General features: G+C 33.5%; 1 protein-coding gene across 8 annotated transcripts in view; it reads right to left on the bottom strand.

Annotated features, from left to right (window-relative positions):
* Nucleotides 1-18,172, bottom strand: part of STAG2 (STAG2 cohesin complex component) — a 118,034-nt gene that overhangs the window by 41,146 nt on the left and 58,716 nt on the right. For all 8 annotated transcript variants that reach the window (XM_044763265.2, XM_044763268.2, XM_070502846.1 and 5 more), the window contains 9 exons: nt 16,683-16,779; nt 12,268-12,344; nt 10,223-10,427; nt 8,086-8,237; nt 5,847-5,920; nt 4,626-4,749; nt 3,716-3,814; nt 3,540-3,619; nt 24-131 (listed from right to left, as the gene is read on the bottom strand). In XM_044763265.2, coding sequence (XP_044619200.1) covers nt 24-131; nt 3,540-3,619; nt 3,716-3,814; nt 4,626-4,749; nt 5,847-5,920; nt 8,086-8,237; nt 10,223-10,427; nt 12,268-12,344; nt 16,683-16,779 — 1,016 coding nt within the window. The remainder of the gene's footprint in view (nt 1-23; nt 132-3,539; nt 3,620-3,715; nt 3,815-4,625; nt 4,750-5,846; nt 5,921-8,085; nt 8,238-10,222; nt 10,428-12,267; nt 12,345-16,682; nt 16,780-18,172) is intronic.

Below are 18,172 nucleotides of genomic sequence, written 5' to 3'. Positions count from 1 at the left end.
GAATAACAGAAATATAGATTTACTTTTTGTAGAGAAATTCTCCAGCTGCTACTGCTACTGGCCGGTGAGCTGAATAAACCAGATGATAGACATTTTCACAATCTTCTGCAGTAAGAACTTCTTCACTACTCCTAAAAAGAAATAAGCAGTAGCAGTTTTTTAAAATAATGTCACAATTTTAAGCATATTGAGTATAAAAATCCATGCTCATACATTAAAAAATAGTACACTTTCACTAACTTCTGTTAAAAAAAAAAAGAAAGAAATCAACCTTATTTGGTTATTGTCTGTCAGTAAAAGCTTGCCCTGACAAAAGAGCTAAGTAGTCTGTTAACATCTAAGATCAATGGGAGGTAAAATTAAAGTGAATACTGAATGTAAAGAAATGGTGAAGAGAAGTAATAACGTGACAAGGATGCTAAAGGGAAATGAAGACAATATAAACCAAGGTAGAAAATAAAATGGTAGCACGCTAACAGCTTAGAGGTAATAATCAGAGAACACTTTCAAAGTAACATCAAGGACAAAATCGCAACATTAAAATATACTAACACTCCAGTTATCTCATAATGATAAAGAATACTTCATCTACCATGTACTGAACACCATATAAGGCAATGCAAATGGATTTTCCAAATAAAAATTTAAGTGCCAAAGACTTTTAATTACAATCTATCAGTGGAAAACTCTGCTCATTTTCCTGATCTTACTTTAAAAGAACAAAATAAACCTAACAAAACCTTCTTGGTAAATCAAAGCCATTATTAGGCCCATCAACCACAGTGCCAGGGTCATCCTTGTTGGGTTCTTCTTCTGCAGACTCCGCATTTGGGGTCCCAGTCTCTGGCACCTCATTCCTTCCTCATACACTTTTAGCCTACTGTGACATAAATAATATAGGTTTTTACTATTATGTGTAAATTAAGAATCAAAGCACCACCACCAGAGAGAAAAGCCCTAGTTGAGGAGCTCAGATCCTTTTGGATTTCTGCTGTGCTCAAGGTTTTCAGAAGTCTGATGTATAAAGAAATATTACTTCTTTTTGAGAGAAATGAAACCAAAATGTTAAAATTCAAGTTTCAAAAGCAGTTTTATTTAAATTACTCTATGTATTAATAATGGATTATTTTTGGAAAATCCATTTGAGTTGTTTTATAATTAAAAAATATATATTGAATCAAATCAGTTAAAGTATAGTAAATGTGTAGTAGTTCACTCATTTTAACTGTTTAAGAAGGAATGTTCCTGACAAGTTTCAGTTTTTAGGTATATACATGGCTGAATCAACATAAATGGCTGTCTATTACCCTTCATAAAAATATGAGAAACAACAAGGAAACATGTCCATAGTGTATTACAAAGGAAGGGGGAGGAAGCTATAGAAATACATGTGGAGTACTGTTACTTTTTTATTTATTTCAAGATTCTTTCAATATTTTCATAATGTGCATGTATATTTATAATTTTCAAATCCAATTAAAAATTCAAGAAAAATGCACTAGTTAAGACTGCTCAAAATGCTCCCAGTGAATTCTCAAAAATCAGAGTATATCTAAGAGCTGCCTTCTTCATGACTGCAGTGCAGTCCATTTCATATAAATTGGCGTAACAACTACCACCATCTCACAGGGCTGCTGTATTCAATGAGATAAGCCACAAAAGGTGCTTATATTAGCTATTCTCATATATTAATTTTTCTTTTTGATAACTATCTAGGCTATTTCCAAAATTCTATTACAAACAATGCTATGTTAGAGGATGTGAACGTTTTACATTTTAAATAAAGCCAAGCTTTTCTCTGAAGAGATGATACCAATTTATAGTCCCATCAACAACGAATAAGGGGTCTGTTTTTGCATAACCTCAACAACTTAGTGTACTACAAAACATTTTTGCTTCTTTGTCAAGCAAGAAGTAAAGAATGGTCTCATCTTAACATACATGTCTCTAATTCAGTGTGACTAAACATCGTTTCATATGTCTAACTTTTTATTTTCTGTCAATGATCTAGTTCCTAACTTTTGACTATTTTCCCATTAGGTCTTTGTTCTTTTTATTGATTTATCAAAATTGACAGCTATTATACAAATATTTTGCCCAATCTGTCATTTGTTTTCTGAGTTTATGGTATCTTATGTCATATAGACATTTTCAGTTTTTTAAGTAGTTAATTCAATGATTTTTTAATGTGTAGGTTTTATCACATTCAATAAGATATTGCTCAGTCATTTTACATATAAAATAAAAACTTTTATTCTTCCCCAAGTTTTCATCTAGTTCTTTAATGGTTTCATTTATTGGCATTTAAACATTTTATTTTTGTATAAGGAATGAAATAGGAATCTAATTTAATTTTCTCCCAAATAAAAGCCAGTTGTCACAAAACTATTTTATTTTATGATAGGAAATGCCACCCTTGCCCTATACTAGGTTCCTGGATGTATTTGCATTTGTCTCTACTCTTTATTCTCCGTCACTGATCTCTGTCTATTCACGAACCAGTACCAAAATTTTAAAATTACTATGGTTTTACAATATGGCTTAAAATCATATTGGGCAGTTGTTTCTCGGCTTTTGTCACAGCCTTGCTTGCTACTCTCACACGATAAATTTCCCATAACAGTGTCAGAATTAGCATACTCTGATTACAAAAAAGACTCTTCGCAATTATTCTTTGGATCGTATTAACAACCTAAATGCCCACAGATAGATGAATGGATAAACAAAACATGGTATAAACATACAACGGAGTATTACTGAACCCCAAAAAGGAATGAAATTCTGATACATGCTACAACATGGGTGAATCCTGAAGACACTAAAGCTAAGTGAAATAAGCCAGATACAAAAGGAAATACATTCTTTGATTCCACTTAAATGAGGTACCTAAAATAGTTAAAATCACAGAGAAAGTTAGAACAGTGTTGGTCAGAGGTCGGGAGGAAGCAGGAATTGGGAGGTAGTGTTTAATGGGTACAGAGTTTCAGTACAGGATGATAAAAAAGTTCGAGAGATGGATAATGGTGATGGCTGCACAACAATGGGAACATACTTAATGCCACTGAATTGTAGACTTAAATATGTTTAAAAGGGTAAATTTTATGTTATATATAGGTTACCAGTTTTTTAAAAAAGGAAAAAAATTGTATCACTATTATATTTTAACATAACAATGTTTTAAATTCAGATTATCTACAAAAAAGTTTCAGTAAATACTAATTTCTAAAAGTGTGACAAAATTTAATAAGCACATTTTATACACTCAAGTGTTTAACTTTATTTCAAGAGCATCTAAGACACTAAAATGGAAAGGAAACTAGCAAGGAGAATGAGAACACAGGAATCTCTAACTCAGAATTTTCTAGTTTAATGGTTCCCTCTTTCTGTTTCCTCAACCGTACATGATAAAATTAAACTTCCAGCTGAAAACTCCATGACATAAGTTATTAAAATTTAGATCTAGATAAATTTAAACCAAATAATTTAATGTATTATTTAGATATCTGGACCTTAGTAATATGCAGTAAATACATACTTACTGTAAAACAAGAGTGAGTAACTTTATTGCTTGTACTGCAACATCATATTCTTTGTCAAGGGTCATAGACACAATTCTATCCTAAGTACAAAAAAATTAAGATTTTTTAAAGTGAAAGCAAGAAAAAAATATTTTCAAATAATAACGTAATTTTTAAATACTTAAAGTAATACTCACCTTGAACCGACTGGTAAAAAGCTCCAGTTTGGAATTCAGCTCTTTGTTATAATAAAGCCCTTGAAGAGCAGTGAGACATTTCAGTCTTACCTCCCCTTGCTAAATGAAATAAGAGGAGAAAACGCATTAAATCTTTGCTTATTTTCAACGTGAATATTCAAGATATATACAATATTTTCTACTTAAAATTTTTAAATATATTCTATACAAAAGCATTTCTTCAGAAACTCTCATCTTTGATAATGCAAAAATTGTAATCAATACATACGTTTAAGACTAAATACCTTTGGGGTTACTATTTCTGTAGGCCAAATGAAAATTTTTTGAAAATCTGTTCAGAGCAATACTATTGTGAAAGACGATAGTAGCATATTTCACAGTAAGTTTTCCTTTACAGAAAGTAATATTTGTAAGGGATATATACAAGGAACTTCAAGGCTAGTGAAGAGGCAGCCTAAGAGAAAGGTAGATTAATAAAAAAATAAAAAATGAAAAAAGTCAGAGGCCAAGTTGCAACTTATAAGTTGACTAAAATATACATTTATCAAAAGAGAGAATCAAAATTAAGGAAATTTTTAAAATATGTAGCACTCACATATTAACAGAGTAAGGACTCTTGTTACTGCTCTAAGAAATGCCTCACTACCACCACCTATATGATCCTAATGTTTCAGTACAAAAATTAATTCAAGATTGAAGGCTCAATCAGTGGCCAAGATTCAAAAATCTAGGGGACTTGATGCGATAGAGACCATATTTTCATGCAGTAGATAGAAAAGAATCAAGGAGAGAGGCCTATAGGAACATGGTCCCAGGTATACCTACATGCAGATAACTCATTATGAATGAGAGCTGCAGATAGCTATGCCTACATGTAGACAAACAACCAGTCTGTAGGGCATTATCTTACCTTATCATGCATAGTCCAACCAACATACTTTAAATAACTGTCATTAAGAAAGGCATCACTATACATTTTCATCCAAATGCCAATTTCTTCAATGCAAATAGCTCGGATTTCAGCTATTGCATCGCTGAATGGAGAAAGGAAAAATTATGCATATCAGTACCACTATACCACAGGACTTGTAGTTTATTCAAGAGATGCCAAGTACTCCATACTTACTATGAATATACCACTATCTTAAGTATTACAGAGGATTTAAAAGTAGAACTGAAGCATGGCCCCTGAACATCAAGAACTTACAGTATAGTTGGCAAAGTATAATTCTCACCACACAAATATTTAAAATTAAATAAAACCTTTGCTCACACTTGCTGGGCATGATGTGTTCAGAAGACAGCAGGCACACTACTCTGGTTAGAGTATAATTTTCCAGGCGAGAATTAGTTACACAGATCACTGAGGCCAAGCTCAATTTGGATTTGAATGTCAGACTAAATTATTTCTAATTCATCCTATAGGGACTGCTGAGTCATTGAAGGCTTTTGAGCAGAGAAAAACACAACAAAAGAACATTTTGGGGGAAAACTGGAATAATCTCTAGGCATGAGAATGATGAGGGAATAGACTAAAGTAATGGAAACAATAGAAATAAAAAGGTAAGAATGGACAAAAGTATATTACAAAGGAAATATTAACCTGATTCAATAACTGCCAACTTGAAATGAGGGAGAAGGCAAATAGAAACGCCACCAACGTTTAAAGAAGAGGTTACAGCAGAAATGGAGGTAAGATTATCTATTTCTTTCCCGTGCTCATTCAAAATAGCAAAAGAAAATGTCTCACTTAAATCTATCCAAATTTTCCCACTGATATTCAAATAGAAGAGAAGAGAGTCAGAAGTCAGCATGAAGAGTCTCTGCTAACATAGTACATTACATCCAAAAGCAATGAAGTATTCTGTACTCTGACTCCTAATAACAGCAGTAGCTTCCACTTACTGGGCAGCTACAAGTTAAGCATCACATTACCCAATTTATCAGATAGAAAACATCAAGTTTGGAGCAGTTAAATAACTTGCCTCAAGTGTTTCAAGCAGTCAAAGAGCTTAGATTCGAACAATGATCTTATTCTAAGGCTCTTTCCACTAATTTATACTGCCTAAATCACTAAATATCCAAATTTGAATACAGTAAGAATTACATAGAAAAAACCGTCCTGACTTACCGGTATCTATGTACAAACACTCCCTTAAATATTGCATTCATCATATTTTCTATTTCATCTTGATTTTCTTGAAGCTGAAAAGAATATATCATATCATTTCTTTATAATTGTAACGGAAAACAACCAAAAGAACATCTAAAAGTTGTTACAAGTACAAATGCAGGTTTCTCCAGTGTTTGGGTGGTTACAACTAATTTTTAATTCCACTAGACATTAGTAACCACATAGGAAAATTAACAGCTGTTGTATATCAGGTAGCTAAAGGCCCTTGATATGTGGAATATTTAACTTGGCTTGTAACATTTAGCTGGTAGGTTAATTTTTTCTAATGCTCACAAATTTCTATTGCATAAAGAATATGTAAAGAAATCTGTTAAGTAGTTTAATACAATCCATATCATGTATTATATAACGGATATGTTCATATGGGAAAAAAGCAAAACAATATTTCATTATTTTGATCTTTATCATCTGAAAAAGAAAAGTTCCGTTAACTAGTGCCTGGTCAAGAACAAAAGGAATTTGAGTAAAACAACCTGGTAGAAAATTTGTCTCCCTGTGAAATTCTTTGCGAGGAACAAAGCTCACCTGAAATAATCAAGTAAATATTTCAAATATTGGTTGGCTTATCTATTCCCATATATTTTCAATTCAGAGCTTGAGAGCTAAGAGAAAATTGTTTCAGAGCTTGAGAATTACGATAAAATTCTTTCATAATCTAAGTATGAATTAGCTTTTTGATTATGTTCTGTGCTTTGGTAAAATGTCTTTTTTTCTTTTTATGAATATAACCTTGCATTTCCAAATAATGCTAACAAGGGCATGCATTTCTTACATTTATTAACACAGATAAACAGTCAAAGGTACATGTGGTCTTCCAACATGTTTGAAAACTTAACCATAACCTAGAAATATTGATATATCTATACAGGAATCTTAACCTCAAAACCCTTTTACCTATACCCACTCATTGTATGCTCATAATCTGTTTTGTTTTGTTTCTTTTTTCTTTTTAAAGATTGGCACCTGAGCTAACAACTATTGCCAATTTTTCCCCCTCTTATTTCTCCCCAAATCCCTCCAGCACATAGTTGTATATTTTTTTAGTTGTGGGTCCTCCTAGTTGTGGCATGTGGCATGCTACCTCAACGTGGCCTGACGAGTGGTGTCATGTCTGCGCCCAGGATCCGAACCGGCAAAACCCTGGGCTGTCGAAGCAGAGCACTCAAACTTAACCACTTGGCCACGCGGCTGGTCCCCTGTATGCTCATAATCTTAAATTTATGTCCAAGAATTAGGTCATAATTTTAAGGACTAAGACATGCACTATGTTTACCTAATAAATCATCTGATGAAATGTGTTAACTAAGGGGCAAAAAGGTAAATTCTTCATTTCAAACTATATGAAAAAGATGAGAAATTTAGGCATGGGGGAATATGGGCAAGAGTTTCCTGGCTTTTCTAGAGTTGGGGCATTTTAAAAAGTCTTTGACTATCTCAGAAATAATCAACTTAAAACTACAGCTACCATCCCCTCCCCCCATAAAATGTCAAAATCAAGTAATCTATGGATTACCATGGCAAATGATTTAACTCAACTGCATTACTAATATTTCTGAAACATCAAAATTTGCCTATTAGAAATTTTTTTTAAAAATCCCCGATATCAGATAGCAAAATGCTCTATCACCAGTGAAGGAAGAATTTAAATCAAACACAATATCAAAATATTTTATTTACTGTTATTTAGCATAAGGCTGAAAAACATATTTTCCTCATTCAAAGTTGAATTTAGTGGTCAGTGACTAACGTTAACCAAGTGCCTCCTACACTACAAAGAAAACCCACAGATTTAGACACCATTAACAGCTCATAAAATATTATTGAAAGTGATTTCACATAAGTGAAACCTCATTTCATCCTGACAACAAGCTGAGGGAGGAAGTTAGGAAAGATTTTTTTCACAGTAGAGATGAAAAAAACTTGTCAGACTAGCCCAGGATTCCTTACTTGAAGTCTTGAACTCTTAATCTTATTCCATACAGAAAGAAAATAGATGCAAAAGGTATTGTTGGCATGGACAGTTCACAAAACTAACTAAGACATATAAACAACTTGAAATGTTATTTAAATTTAAATGTTACAAAAAATTTTCTCTGCTGAACTAGAAAAGTTATATCATAACTAATAGTGACCAAACTGGTCACATATTAATTAAGTATTCTATATAAAAGTTTACCTCTTTCCGCTTCTGTAGCAGGAGTTCTAGCCTCTCGTTGGCTCGTTTTCCAATCATTTTATTCCGTTCTGCCTCATACTGTCTTTGTGTATTATCCATATTAATGCTAAGATTTAGTGCCACATTCACCAAAGCTGTCATCAACTTCATAGCTATTTTTAAATGGAAAATGTTGAAATTAGTCTCACAGATGCAAAAACTTACAATTTAAGATCAAATTAAAAGAAATTAAAAACAAGATAGGCTGTTCTGCTTCTAACAGAAAAGAAAAATACAGCTACTACAAATGACAACAATAACAAAACAGCTAATACGTACTGAATACTTACTATATGTCACTCAGTTACCTATGTCAAGTACTTTTCATGGATTTACCTCCTAATCCTCACAACAGCTCTCAAAGTTAAGTATTATCCCCATTTCATTCATGAGGAAACCAAAGCTCAGGAAGATTAAGAAATTTGCCTCAGATTACACAGTTCATATAAGCAGTTAAACCAGGATTCAAAACTAGGTAATCTGACTCCAGACTATGCTCAAATCTCTCTATTCTATAATATGTCCCCTACAATGGTCTTTTTTAGAGATCATGACTCATCTTCTAAGTAAATTTTGGTTCACACAGCAGTCATTTAGCTATCTCAGTAACAAAGGGAGGGAGCTTGAGTGTTTTATATCAAACTGCAGTGTGTAAAAATGCTGGAGTTTTATCAGTATTTGATTTCAATTTTACTCTATTACATATCATCATAAAGACAACAGTGAAATTATGAAGGAAAGATCTAAATGAAAAGTTAAAAGTACAAAAAGTAAAACATCACTTAATGAAATGCTTTTTATTAGACTTCCTCCAGATCCCCACCTTCTATTATTGAACTCTTGCTCCTGAGACAAGACTCACTGCCTGTGGTTTAAAACTTAGTAATGGAAATATCTGACTATTTTATGCTTTCTGTAGCTTACTCCAGACTGTTTCTCAGACCTGGTTCATTATATGACAGAAAAATACAAAACTAAATCTTAATTTGTGGCTACTGCCTCTCTTTAAAAGAGATTCCCAATTTTTTGCTCTGAGCTATTTCATACTCTCAGCAAACCACTTTATCATCCTGATCTAAAATTATTCACCTTATGCCACCACACTTGTGTTACTTTACCTTAGCCATCAAGTTCTTAACATTAAATGCTACCTAAGTTCATAGAGCAAGATCACAATCACTTTTGTGACCTGAAATCTAAAAACAAAAAACCTATAGGGTGATTGTCTGCATTTTATTTTTAAAAATGGAGGACTTGGCAGAAATATATCTTTAATCATAGCTTTAAATCTTTGGGAAAATATTCTAAAGGGCAAAAGTATCCCCACACTTAGAGAATGAAATTTTTTGGTAGAAATCAAAGTACTTTATCATTAAGACTTAGAATACTACAGTAACAATTAATACCTACTTGATTTATTCAAAAACCAATCAAAAAGCTCCTATTCAACAATACATGTATCAATAATTTTACCTTTAGCACAAAGGAGAAACCAAAAGATTTTATCATCAACACCAAAAATCCCTGTTCTAGTATTAATCATGTGAGGCTTAAAAACGTAACTTGTTTCATTAAAATTTAAAGATCAAAGAATTTGACTCAGACTAACGTTACTCAGAAACATAAGAAAAATCAACTTTTTGTGGTGTGGTTAAAGAGTAAGCATTATCCTGTAGGGACCCATGATAGCAGGAGGGACTGTGTGTATCAGACAAAATAAGAGTCATTAGGACTACATATCCAAAATGACTCAGTCTCTCCAAATTTGCTATCAATATCCCCCCTAATAAAACATCTTTTAAGAACCACACACATTTCTATCCACCTCTTTTCCCTTTCTGTGGCACAGTAATCAAGTAGGTCAACCACAAGAAAACCATCACATACTACTATAGTATGCCTTCACAGAATCAAAACTGAAAATATCATCCTATTCTCAGTAATTCACGGGGGTTTGGAGGAGAGGGGAGAAGTCCTCTAAGTGGTTACTTTATAAACAAAATTAATTAATCTGTCACCATTATTTCATTTCTTTTAATGAAAATCATTTTCATCTCTAACCTAAGGAAATACACAGAAAATATTTCTAAATACTGACCTGCCAGGGTGCTTGTATGTCGAAATGCTCTGACTTGTGAGTCAGACAATCCTGTAAGAAGTGAAATGACTGTATCCATCATGTACTCATCGTATATGATACTATATTGACACTGCCGTACTAATACACCAATGAATTCACAAAAACTGGATTTGAACTTCTTCCACTGAGGACCAGCCATGGTAAGTGGATAATCTCCACTATCCTAAAACAGAAATTTTAAACAGTAATTCCATTTAAAATGCATGACAATAAAATTTCACTTGTTTTTGAAATACCCTAGGTAGAAGCTGAAAAGATTCCTTTATCTCACCTTCCTTCTCCAATAAATCCTCAAAGTAGGCAGAAGAATAATATGCAAAGCTAGAGGTACCTTTGAACACCTCTTCTCTTTTATTTAAGACCAAAGGATATTCTGAATTCACTTTAACGAATTAAAATATATACAATTACTCAGAGGTTTAAAAAAAAAGCCTCTCCCATCAAAGCAGAACTTTAGTCTGATAAGCAAAGATATGCCTATTAAATTTCTTTAAAACAAAAGCAAACCAAAATCAAACCAAAGTTATAGTTTTTAATGGACTCAAAACGATGAAATCATATTCTTAGTCTAAAGATTGGTGTATGATTTATAAAAAATCGAAATATTACAACATACACGTTTTCATTAGCTTCAGGCCATCAAATAGCCAACAGACAAAAACAATCAGATAATTTTAAAAAGAAATGGAAATGTAGCTAGTAGAGGCTGGAAAGACTGGTACTCAGGTATCCCTCTATATAAAGATGGGGCATTGTTAACAAAATTACATTCGGATTCTCCATAAATCCTTAAAAACAAACAAGTCCTTAAAAGCAGAGACCAATACTACATAGAACCTCTAAAAGTAAGAGTTTCTGACAAGAATATCCTAGAGACTTAAGGTCATTTTATCAGTATACTTTATTAAGTTTTTAACAATTAAATTTTGTCATTAGAGAAATTTTCTTTTTAATTTTGTCATGCCATATATAAGCTGAACTATTTCTCATCTGAGAATACTCCACAAAAATGTTTTCTTCCATATTTTCTGATTGGCTCATTTAGTGACTATATTGAAATGTATCACCTTAATTGTTGTTAGCAACTTGGTTTGCTGCTATTTTCATATATTTCAGGATTCTTATCTCAAATAACTGTTTCCTTTAAGGTTCTCACTAAAACATCAGTATCAGTACTCAATTGATTACCTCTCAACTACTCGGAGACTGATTAATAGCACTTAGTGATCACCAAAGCTTTTTTAACAACTCTTGTCTATGTTTTAGAATGATAGTTGAAAGCTCCTTCATCAGAGTAAGCAAGGATAAAATGATCAAACAAAACTCAAATGAGACAAGGCTTTCTATTTGAAAATCCACGGTGAAAAGGAACGAAACAAACAAAAACCCCTGCCCTGAAAGAGCTTATATTATAGCAAATATAAATATGTCTTTATTGGTAACAGTATATCAAAGACATCACAGTGATAAAGGATCAATTCAAGTCTAATCTATTATTTTTATTTGCATTGTTCTTATTATTCATATTGGAAACACAAAAGAGATTTTAAACAATAAAATTTTACATATATATTTTTTTTTCTTTGCCTCAACTACCTGGCTCCCTGATGATTGACCAATTTTACTTTTACAACATTCCAAGATACGTTCTCGGGCTCTAAATTTTATTCTTCCTTAAATTCTAGTTTTTTGACACTAATAATAACTACCATTAAGTTCTTACTATGTGCAAAATATTATAAAATGCTAAGGAACTTTTCAAACATTGCTGAATTCAATCTTCATAACAGCCTTATGAGATAAGTATTATTAGCCCCATTTTACAGATGATGAAACTGATGCTAAGTTAACAACTTGCCCAAGGTCACATAGCCATCATTTGCTTGAATCTGATGCCAAAGGACTTATTCACAACACTAACACTCAGAATTTAAGAATACTTTCAAGAGTAAATCAAGATCAACATGCACAAAATTATCAAAACATTTAGGGTAATAAGTTACCTCATCAAACTCTTCAGTCATCTTTCGAATTATTTCAGAGTTCTGCATATGTCTGAACATTTCTGCCGTGACAACTCCTGAAATACGTAAGTGTAAGAAGTTAATACATGGTAGAATGACAAAAATAAAGAGAACTTCTAAGTCAGTCTCTAACACTAAATTATCTACAGTCGCACAATAAGGTATGCTTATTTATTAAGTGATCTTTACTGTAATACTCAATTGTATGAATAAATGCTACTCTCAATACACACAAGAAAACAGCCCCACACTTATGACAAGTATCTTTCTTCCTAGCTCAATCAGCCTTGGCCATTTCTACCCAACTTACTTTACTCATGCCTATAATATGTATACTGGCTTAGCCCTTTAATATAAAACATATGTCCATCAAGGATGACATAGCATCTAAGGTAACATTTAAAACCTTAAGGATGACCCTAAAGATAATAAGGGAAAGAGTAACAGGTAGAGTTCACTCTAGCCAGGATTCTTTATTAAGCACTACTATATGTAAGGCAACTACATCCCGTCATCCTCTAAAAGGGCTTTAAATAAACACAAATAGCAACTTGTACTTCCCGCGTATCCAGAAGCCTGTAATCTAGCTGGAAGTTTAAATGAAGAATAACCAAAAAAAGGAAGGAAGGAAGGAAAAAATAAACTATTAAAGGTAGTACATAATAAACGCCCTGAGTGGCAATGTCAGGAAAAGCTGTAGCTCAAAAAAAAAGATTAGCATAGGTCAGGTGTTTCACAAAGAAGGAATCTGATAAGGACATTTAGAATTTTAAAGGAGGATGGGAGAGGAGAAAAGATGCATGTTATAAGAAATAGTAAAGGTTAGCCAGGTAGAGATCAAATATCAGATAAAGGATTTCTAGGAAAAAGTTATGACAAGGAGACAATGCATAAAGATGTACACGAATTTCCACTGACTGGGTGTCGACATTTTTAAAAAGTAAAAACCACCACTTTCAAAAACACATTTCTATTGCTAGATTATTCCTTGCCAGTCTTGTCACTAGGCATACCATAAATATAGTAACATCTAAAAGAAAAATATCTTGTTACTAAGATGAGATTTATTATAAAAACTAGAGATAATTAATAGATTTATTTCAATTGACCCAGCTACATTTTTTTTTTGTGGAAGATTAGCCCTGAGCTAACTACTGCCAATCTTCCTCTTTTTGCTGAGGAAGACTGGCCCTGAGCTAACATCCATGCCCATCTTCCTCTACTTTATACGTGGGATGCCTACCACAGCATTGGTTTTGCCAAGCGGTGCCATGTCTGCACCCGAGATACAAACTAGCGAACCCCGGGCCACCGAGAAGCAGAATGTGCAAACTTAACCGCTGCGCCATCTGGCTGGCCCCTGACCAAGCTACATTTAGTACATGCATGTACTCATATGTGTGTGTGTGTCTGTGTGTGTGTGTGTGTGTAAATGTAAAACAACAACAAAACCACATACTCCCTTTTCAACCCCAAACCTGAAAAGAACAATCGATACTTAAGCTCCTTCTCTGCGGGCATGCAATTTAAGACTTTCCAGTAGCATAACAAAGCCAGCAGGGGTAGAACAGGAACGAAGACCCATTAAAGCCTCCTATGCGCCAGCCACTTCACAAATATTTGGCCCTGGTAACAAGCCTATGAAGCAGGTACTATAACCCTGGCCTTTCAGATGAGGAAACTAAGGCTAAGGGAAAGTAAAGTTAAATAATTTGTCTGAGATTATTCATCTACATCATGCTGTCCACTCCCATGTGAGGTCAATTTCTAGTGGTACTGTGGAAGAGCCCTTACTTACAACATTAAAGGACCAAATGATTGTTTAAAAATATTAACAAATTTGGAAGAAAGCGCCATTTCCCTAGCTAAAAAAGTACATTCTCAAAATGTTGAAGGGTTTTTATTTTAATCTAGGGTCATGGATATAACTTCAGAACCTTCCCATACTTTATACCCAGGTGCCGTAAACTTGGCAATGCTGGAGAAGTACAAGTAACTCAAGCCCTGAAACAACTTCTATGAAATAAACATTTATCTATCAATAAATCTCAAAGTAAACATACTGCATACACCTTGACAAATGTCCCATTTCTAAAGCTTCTCCTCTCATTTCACAGACCATATAACAGCCAGAAACCCAAAAACAAGCAGGAAAAAAGTAGCTGTCACAAACTCCTTGCATACAACTCCTGAGGCAGTTATGAAGGCGTCACTAAGACATCAGGCCAGAGGCCACTGCCTTTTAAGTGTGGGGGACATGAAGTGAGACTACTAAAAACTAGTTAACTAAAAAGTGACAGCTGACCAGGAAAGAAAGAAGGCAACAACATTGGCCACAGAATCACCAATCACGAAGCAGTTTGGAGCTTTTCAGTGTAGGGCGAAATATCCATCCACACCTCAATGGCTGCGGAAGGCCTAACTACAGTAAAATCACTGATGCTCACAATGACACTTCTGAGTCCACAGGAAATGGTTAAAGTACATTGTATATACTTAAAGAAGTTTCTAACTCATTTATAAAAGAATTCTATCAAAATAATTTTGAGTGTGTCCTGAAAGTACTTAATGACCTTCATTCTGATTATATGGTAAATTCTCCTTTATGGAGTTTTTTTGACCCTAAAATAAATACTACGACACTGCTTAAATCTACCTGATAATTTAAGTTTTCAACAACTCAATTTTTAAAAATCTTGACAACCTGGTTTGTGACAAGGTATATCCAAATGTTGAGTTGGTAAACTCCTAATTTATAATCAGAGTAATGCCAGAAAAAAAATGCATCTGATAAAAAGAAAATGCTCTGGCTACGGCTTTGTTTTAAAACTACAATTCAGAAGACGAATTAGGAAACTAAAACTGGCTAAACTACAGTATAACAGGGAAGACTGAAGATAAAAATTCAAATTTCAACTCATCAAATTATTTCTGGCACCTACTCAGTTGTTCTGCAATCAACCTTCCATTTTCAAAGAATCTAAAGAGAAAGGACATGGTCCTTGATTACATAATACAACAAACAGGTACTTCTATCCCTCTACTCTAGAAAGATGGACAGGACACAGACAAAATAAAATAATATTAATCTATCTCGTTTTTTAAAAGAGTTAATGTGGCTCATTATATTGTCATTACTGGAACACTTCCTCTGAGAAGTCAGCAGAAGCAAACTAAGAAACTTCCTGTACTCTAAAATTTTTTAAAATTTTTTAAAAAAAATTTATCAAAACTGACCACATTAATGGTATTTTAAAGATCATAAACTCAAGAAGTTAATATATTTGTCTATTAGGCCTCACATACATAACTTTTAACATGCATGCTGCAGTGAATGTTGTAAGCAATCTCAAATAAAATGCATCATCTAATGTTGTTTTTCAATTCCAATGACAGTATTTTTAAAGGAGTATTGTAGAATTAAAGTAGTAGATATAAGTAAATTGCTTCTTGGGATATTTTGGTCAGATTTGTTTAAATCAGTCATTCTTTAGCATCTGAACTTTTTAGATCTAATTTTAAGTTAACATTCCCTCCTCCTGGCTTCTAATGCCCACCCACATTTTTGGTGCCATTTTCATAAAAAAAGTAATATCCTTGGAAAACACTGTAACATTTACCTGTTTATCTTCTAGAACGTCAAGGATGGGCCAACTAGTAGGGAGCCATAGGATAGATCAGAACCTGCCCATGATCTGCACTGACTCATTTAGTGATCCAGGTCAGGATGTATGACTCCCAAACTCACGTAACTTTGTCCCCCTGCCAAATGTCTGCATTAAATATTCTTGTTCCAGGGAAGACATTACTATATTTTATATTTCCCCACTCCTACTTCAAAATATTTTTAAGTAAAGTTAAAATATTTTAAACAAAACCCCACTCCCCACTCTAGAATTTCTCTACCTTTTAGAAGAAAAACTGGAAATTTCATCAATATCTTACTTAACTCACTTACTTAGTTATTACTCACTTACCTACTTACTTACTTACTTACTTACTTACTTACTGTTATTCATGGCACTTTTTAATTCCCTACACTTTACTCCCTGCCATTTGAACCTGTATCTCTTCAATATCTTCCTCCTCCATTCTTAATCCATTTCTTTGTTCCTAAAACCAGATGCTGAAAGTGGGAAATACATCTAATAAAAGTAACATAACAATTATAAATTGCCACGTTTTTAGTCAACTTTCACATATGAATACAACTGTGTCAACAGATCTCCTCTCTTACTTTGTTCTTTTTTCCTTATACATTTTATATGCTGATAAGGCAAACAATTCAATAGCTTGGCATTATTTTCCGTGTTAAGTGCTAATGTATCTTCAGGTGGAACAAAAAAGAAGAGACCATTTGAGAACATTCTGCATCCACAATAAATATATCTTACCTTTACAGCCTGAACACTGAATAAAAAAGTTGATGAGGTCAAGAAGTGCTATATCTCGGTCATGCTTGTATGATTCTATCCAATCATCTACCACCGACTATAGTAGAGGGGAGAAAAAAAAACATTAGCTTTTTCTAATGTTCTAAGAATTAATTAAGTCCAATTAAAGTCATTCAGATTCAACATTAAGTGGTTACCACATTACTTTAAATTAACATATACATACTTGTATACTAAAATTTAAGCTTAAATTTTAACAATAAAATAAAATCAAATTCAGTAAAACAATCATATGATAGTACATAATGATGATCAATCTTGTTTATTTTGCATTAAAAGGAATCTGAAAACTATGGAATCCAACTCTAATTACTTATTCTTAGTGACATTAAAGACATTCTAGAAAATATTAAAAGCCACATCTACATCCTTTTTGACTAAAGTATTATTCTAAACAATATTTAAATATTAACACTGCAATGGAATGAAAATAAAAATTCTTTTTTAAAAAGTGAATGCGGGGCTGGCCCCATGGCCGAGTGGTTAAGTTCGCACGCTCCACTGCAGGCGGCCCAGTGTTTTGTTGGTTCGAATCCTGGGCACGGACATGGCACTGCTCATCAAGCCACGCTGAGACAGCGTCCCACATGCCACAACTCTAGGACCCACAACGAAGAATATACAACTATGTACCAGGGGGCTTTGGGGAGAAAAAGGGAAAAAATAAAATCTTAAAAAAAAAGTGAATGCATGGGTCAATGAGGAAATGCAAAACAAAATAACTTTTCAAAAGTGAGCACTACTATGGACAGCTAATCTTTGACAAAGGAGCTGAGGGCCTACAATGGAGGAAAGAAAGTCTCTTCAAGAAATGGTGCTGGGAAAACTGGACAGCCACATGTAAAAGAATGAAAATCAACCATTCTTTTTCACCATTCACTAAAATAAACTCAAAATGGATCAAAGACCTAAAGATTAGGCCTGAAACAATAAGTCATCTAGAAGAGAATATCGGCAGTGCACTCTTTGACATCAGCTTCAAAAGAATCTTTTCGGACACCATAACCCCTCAGATGAGGGAAACAATAGAAAGAATAAACAAATGGGACTTCATCAGACTAAAGAGCTTCTTCAAGGCAAGGGAAAACAGGATTGAAACAAAAAAACAGCCCACTAATTGGGAAAAAATACTCACAAGTTATTTACCCGACAAAGGGTTAATCTCCATAATATACAAAGAACTCACACAACTCAACAATAAAAAATCAAACAACCCAATTACAAAATGGGCAGGGGACATGAACAGACATTTCTCCAAAGAAGATATACGGATGGCCAATAGACACATGAAAAGATGCTCATCATCACTAATCATCAGGGAAATGCAAATCAAAACTACACTAAGATATCACCTTACACCTGTTAGAATGGCAAAAATATCCAAAACCAAGAGTGACAAATGTTGGAGAGGCTGTGGAGAAAAGGGAACC

The sequence above is a fragment of the Equus asinus genome, chromosome X (genome assembly GCF_041296235.1).
Source record: "Equus asinus isolate D_3611 breed Donkey chromosome X, EquAss-T2T_v2, whole genome shotgun sequence".
Lineage (NCBI taxonomy): Eukaryota > Metazoa > Chordata > Mammalia > Perissodactyla > Equidae > Equus > Equus asinus.
This window is presented reverse-complemented; position numbering and strand designations above follow the sequence as displayed.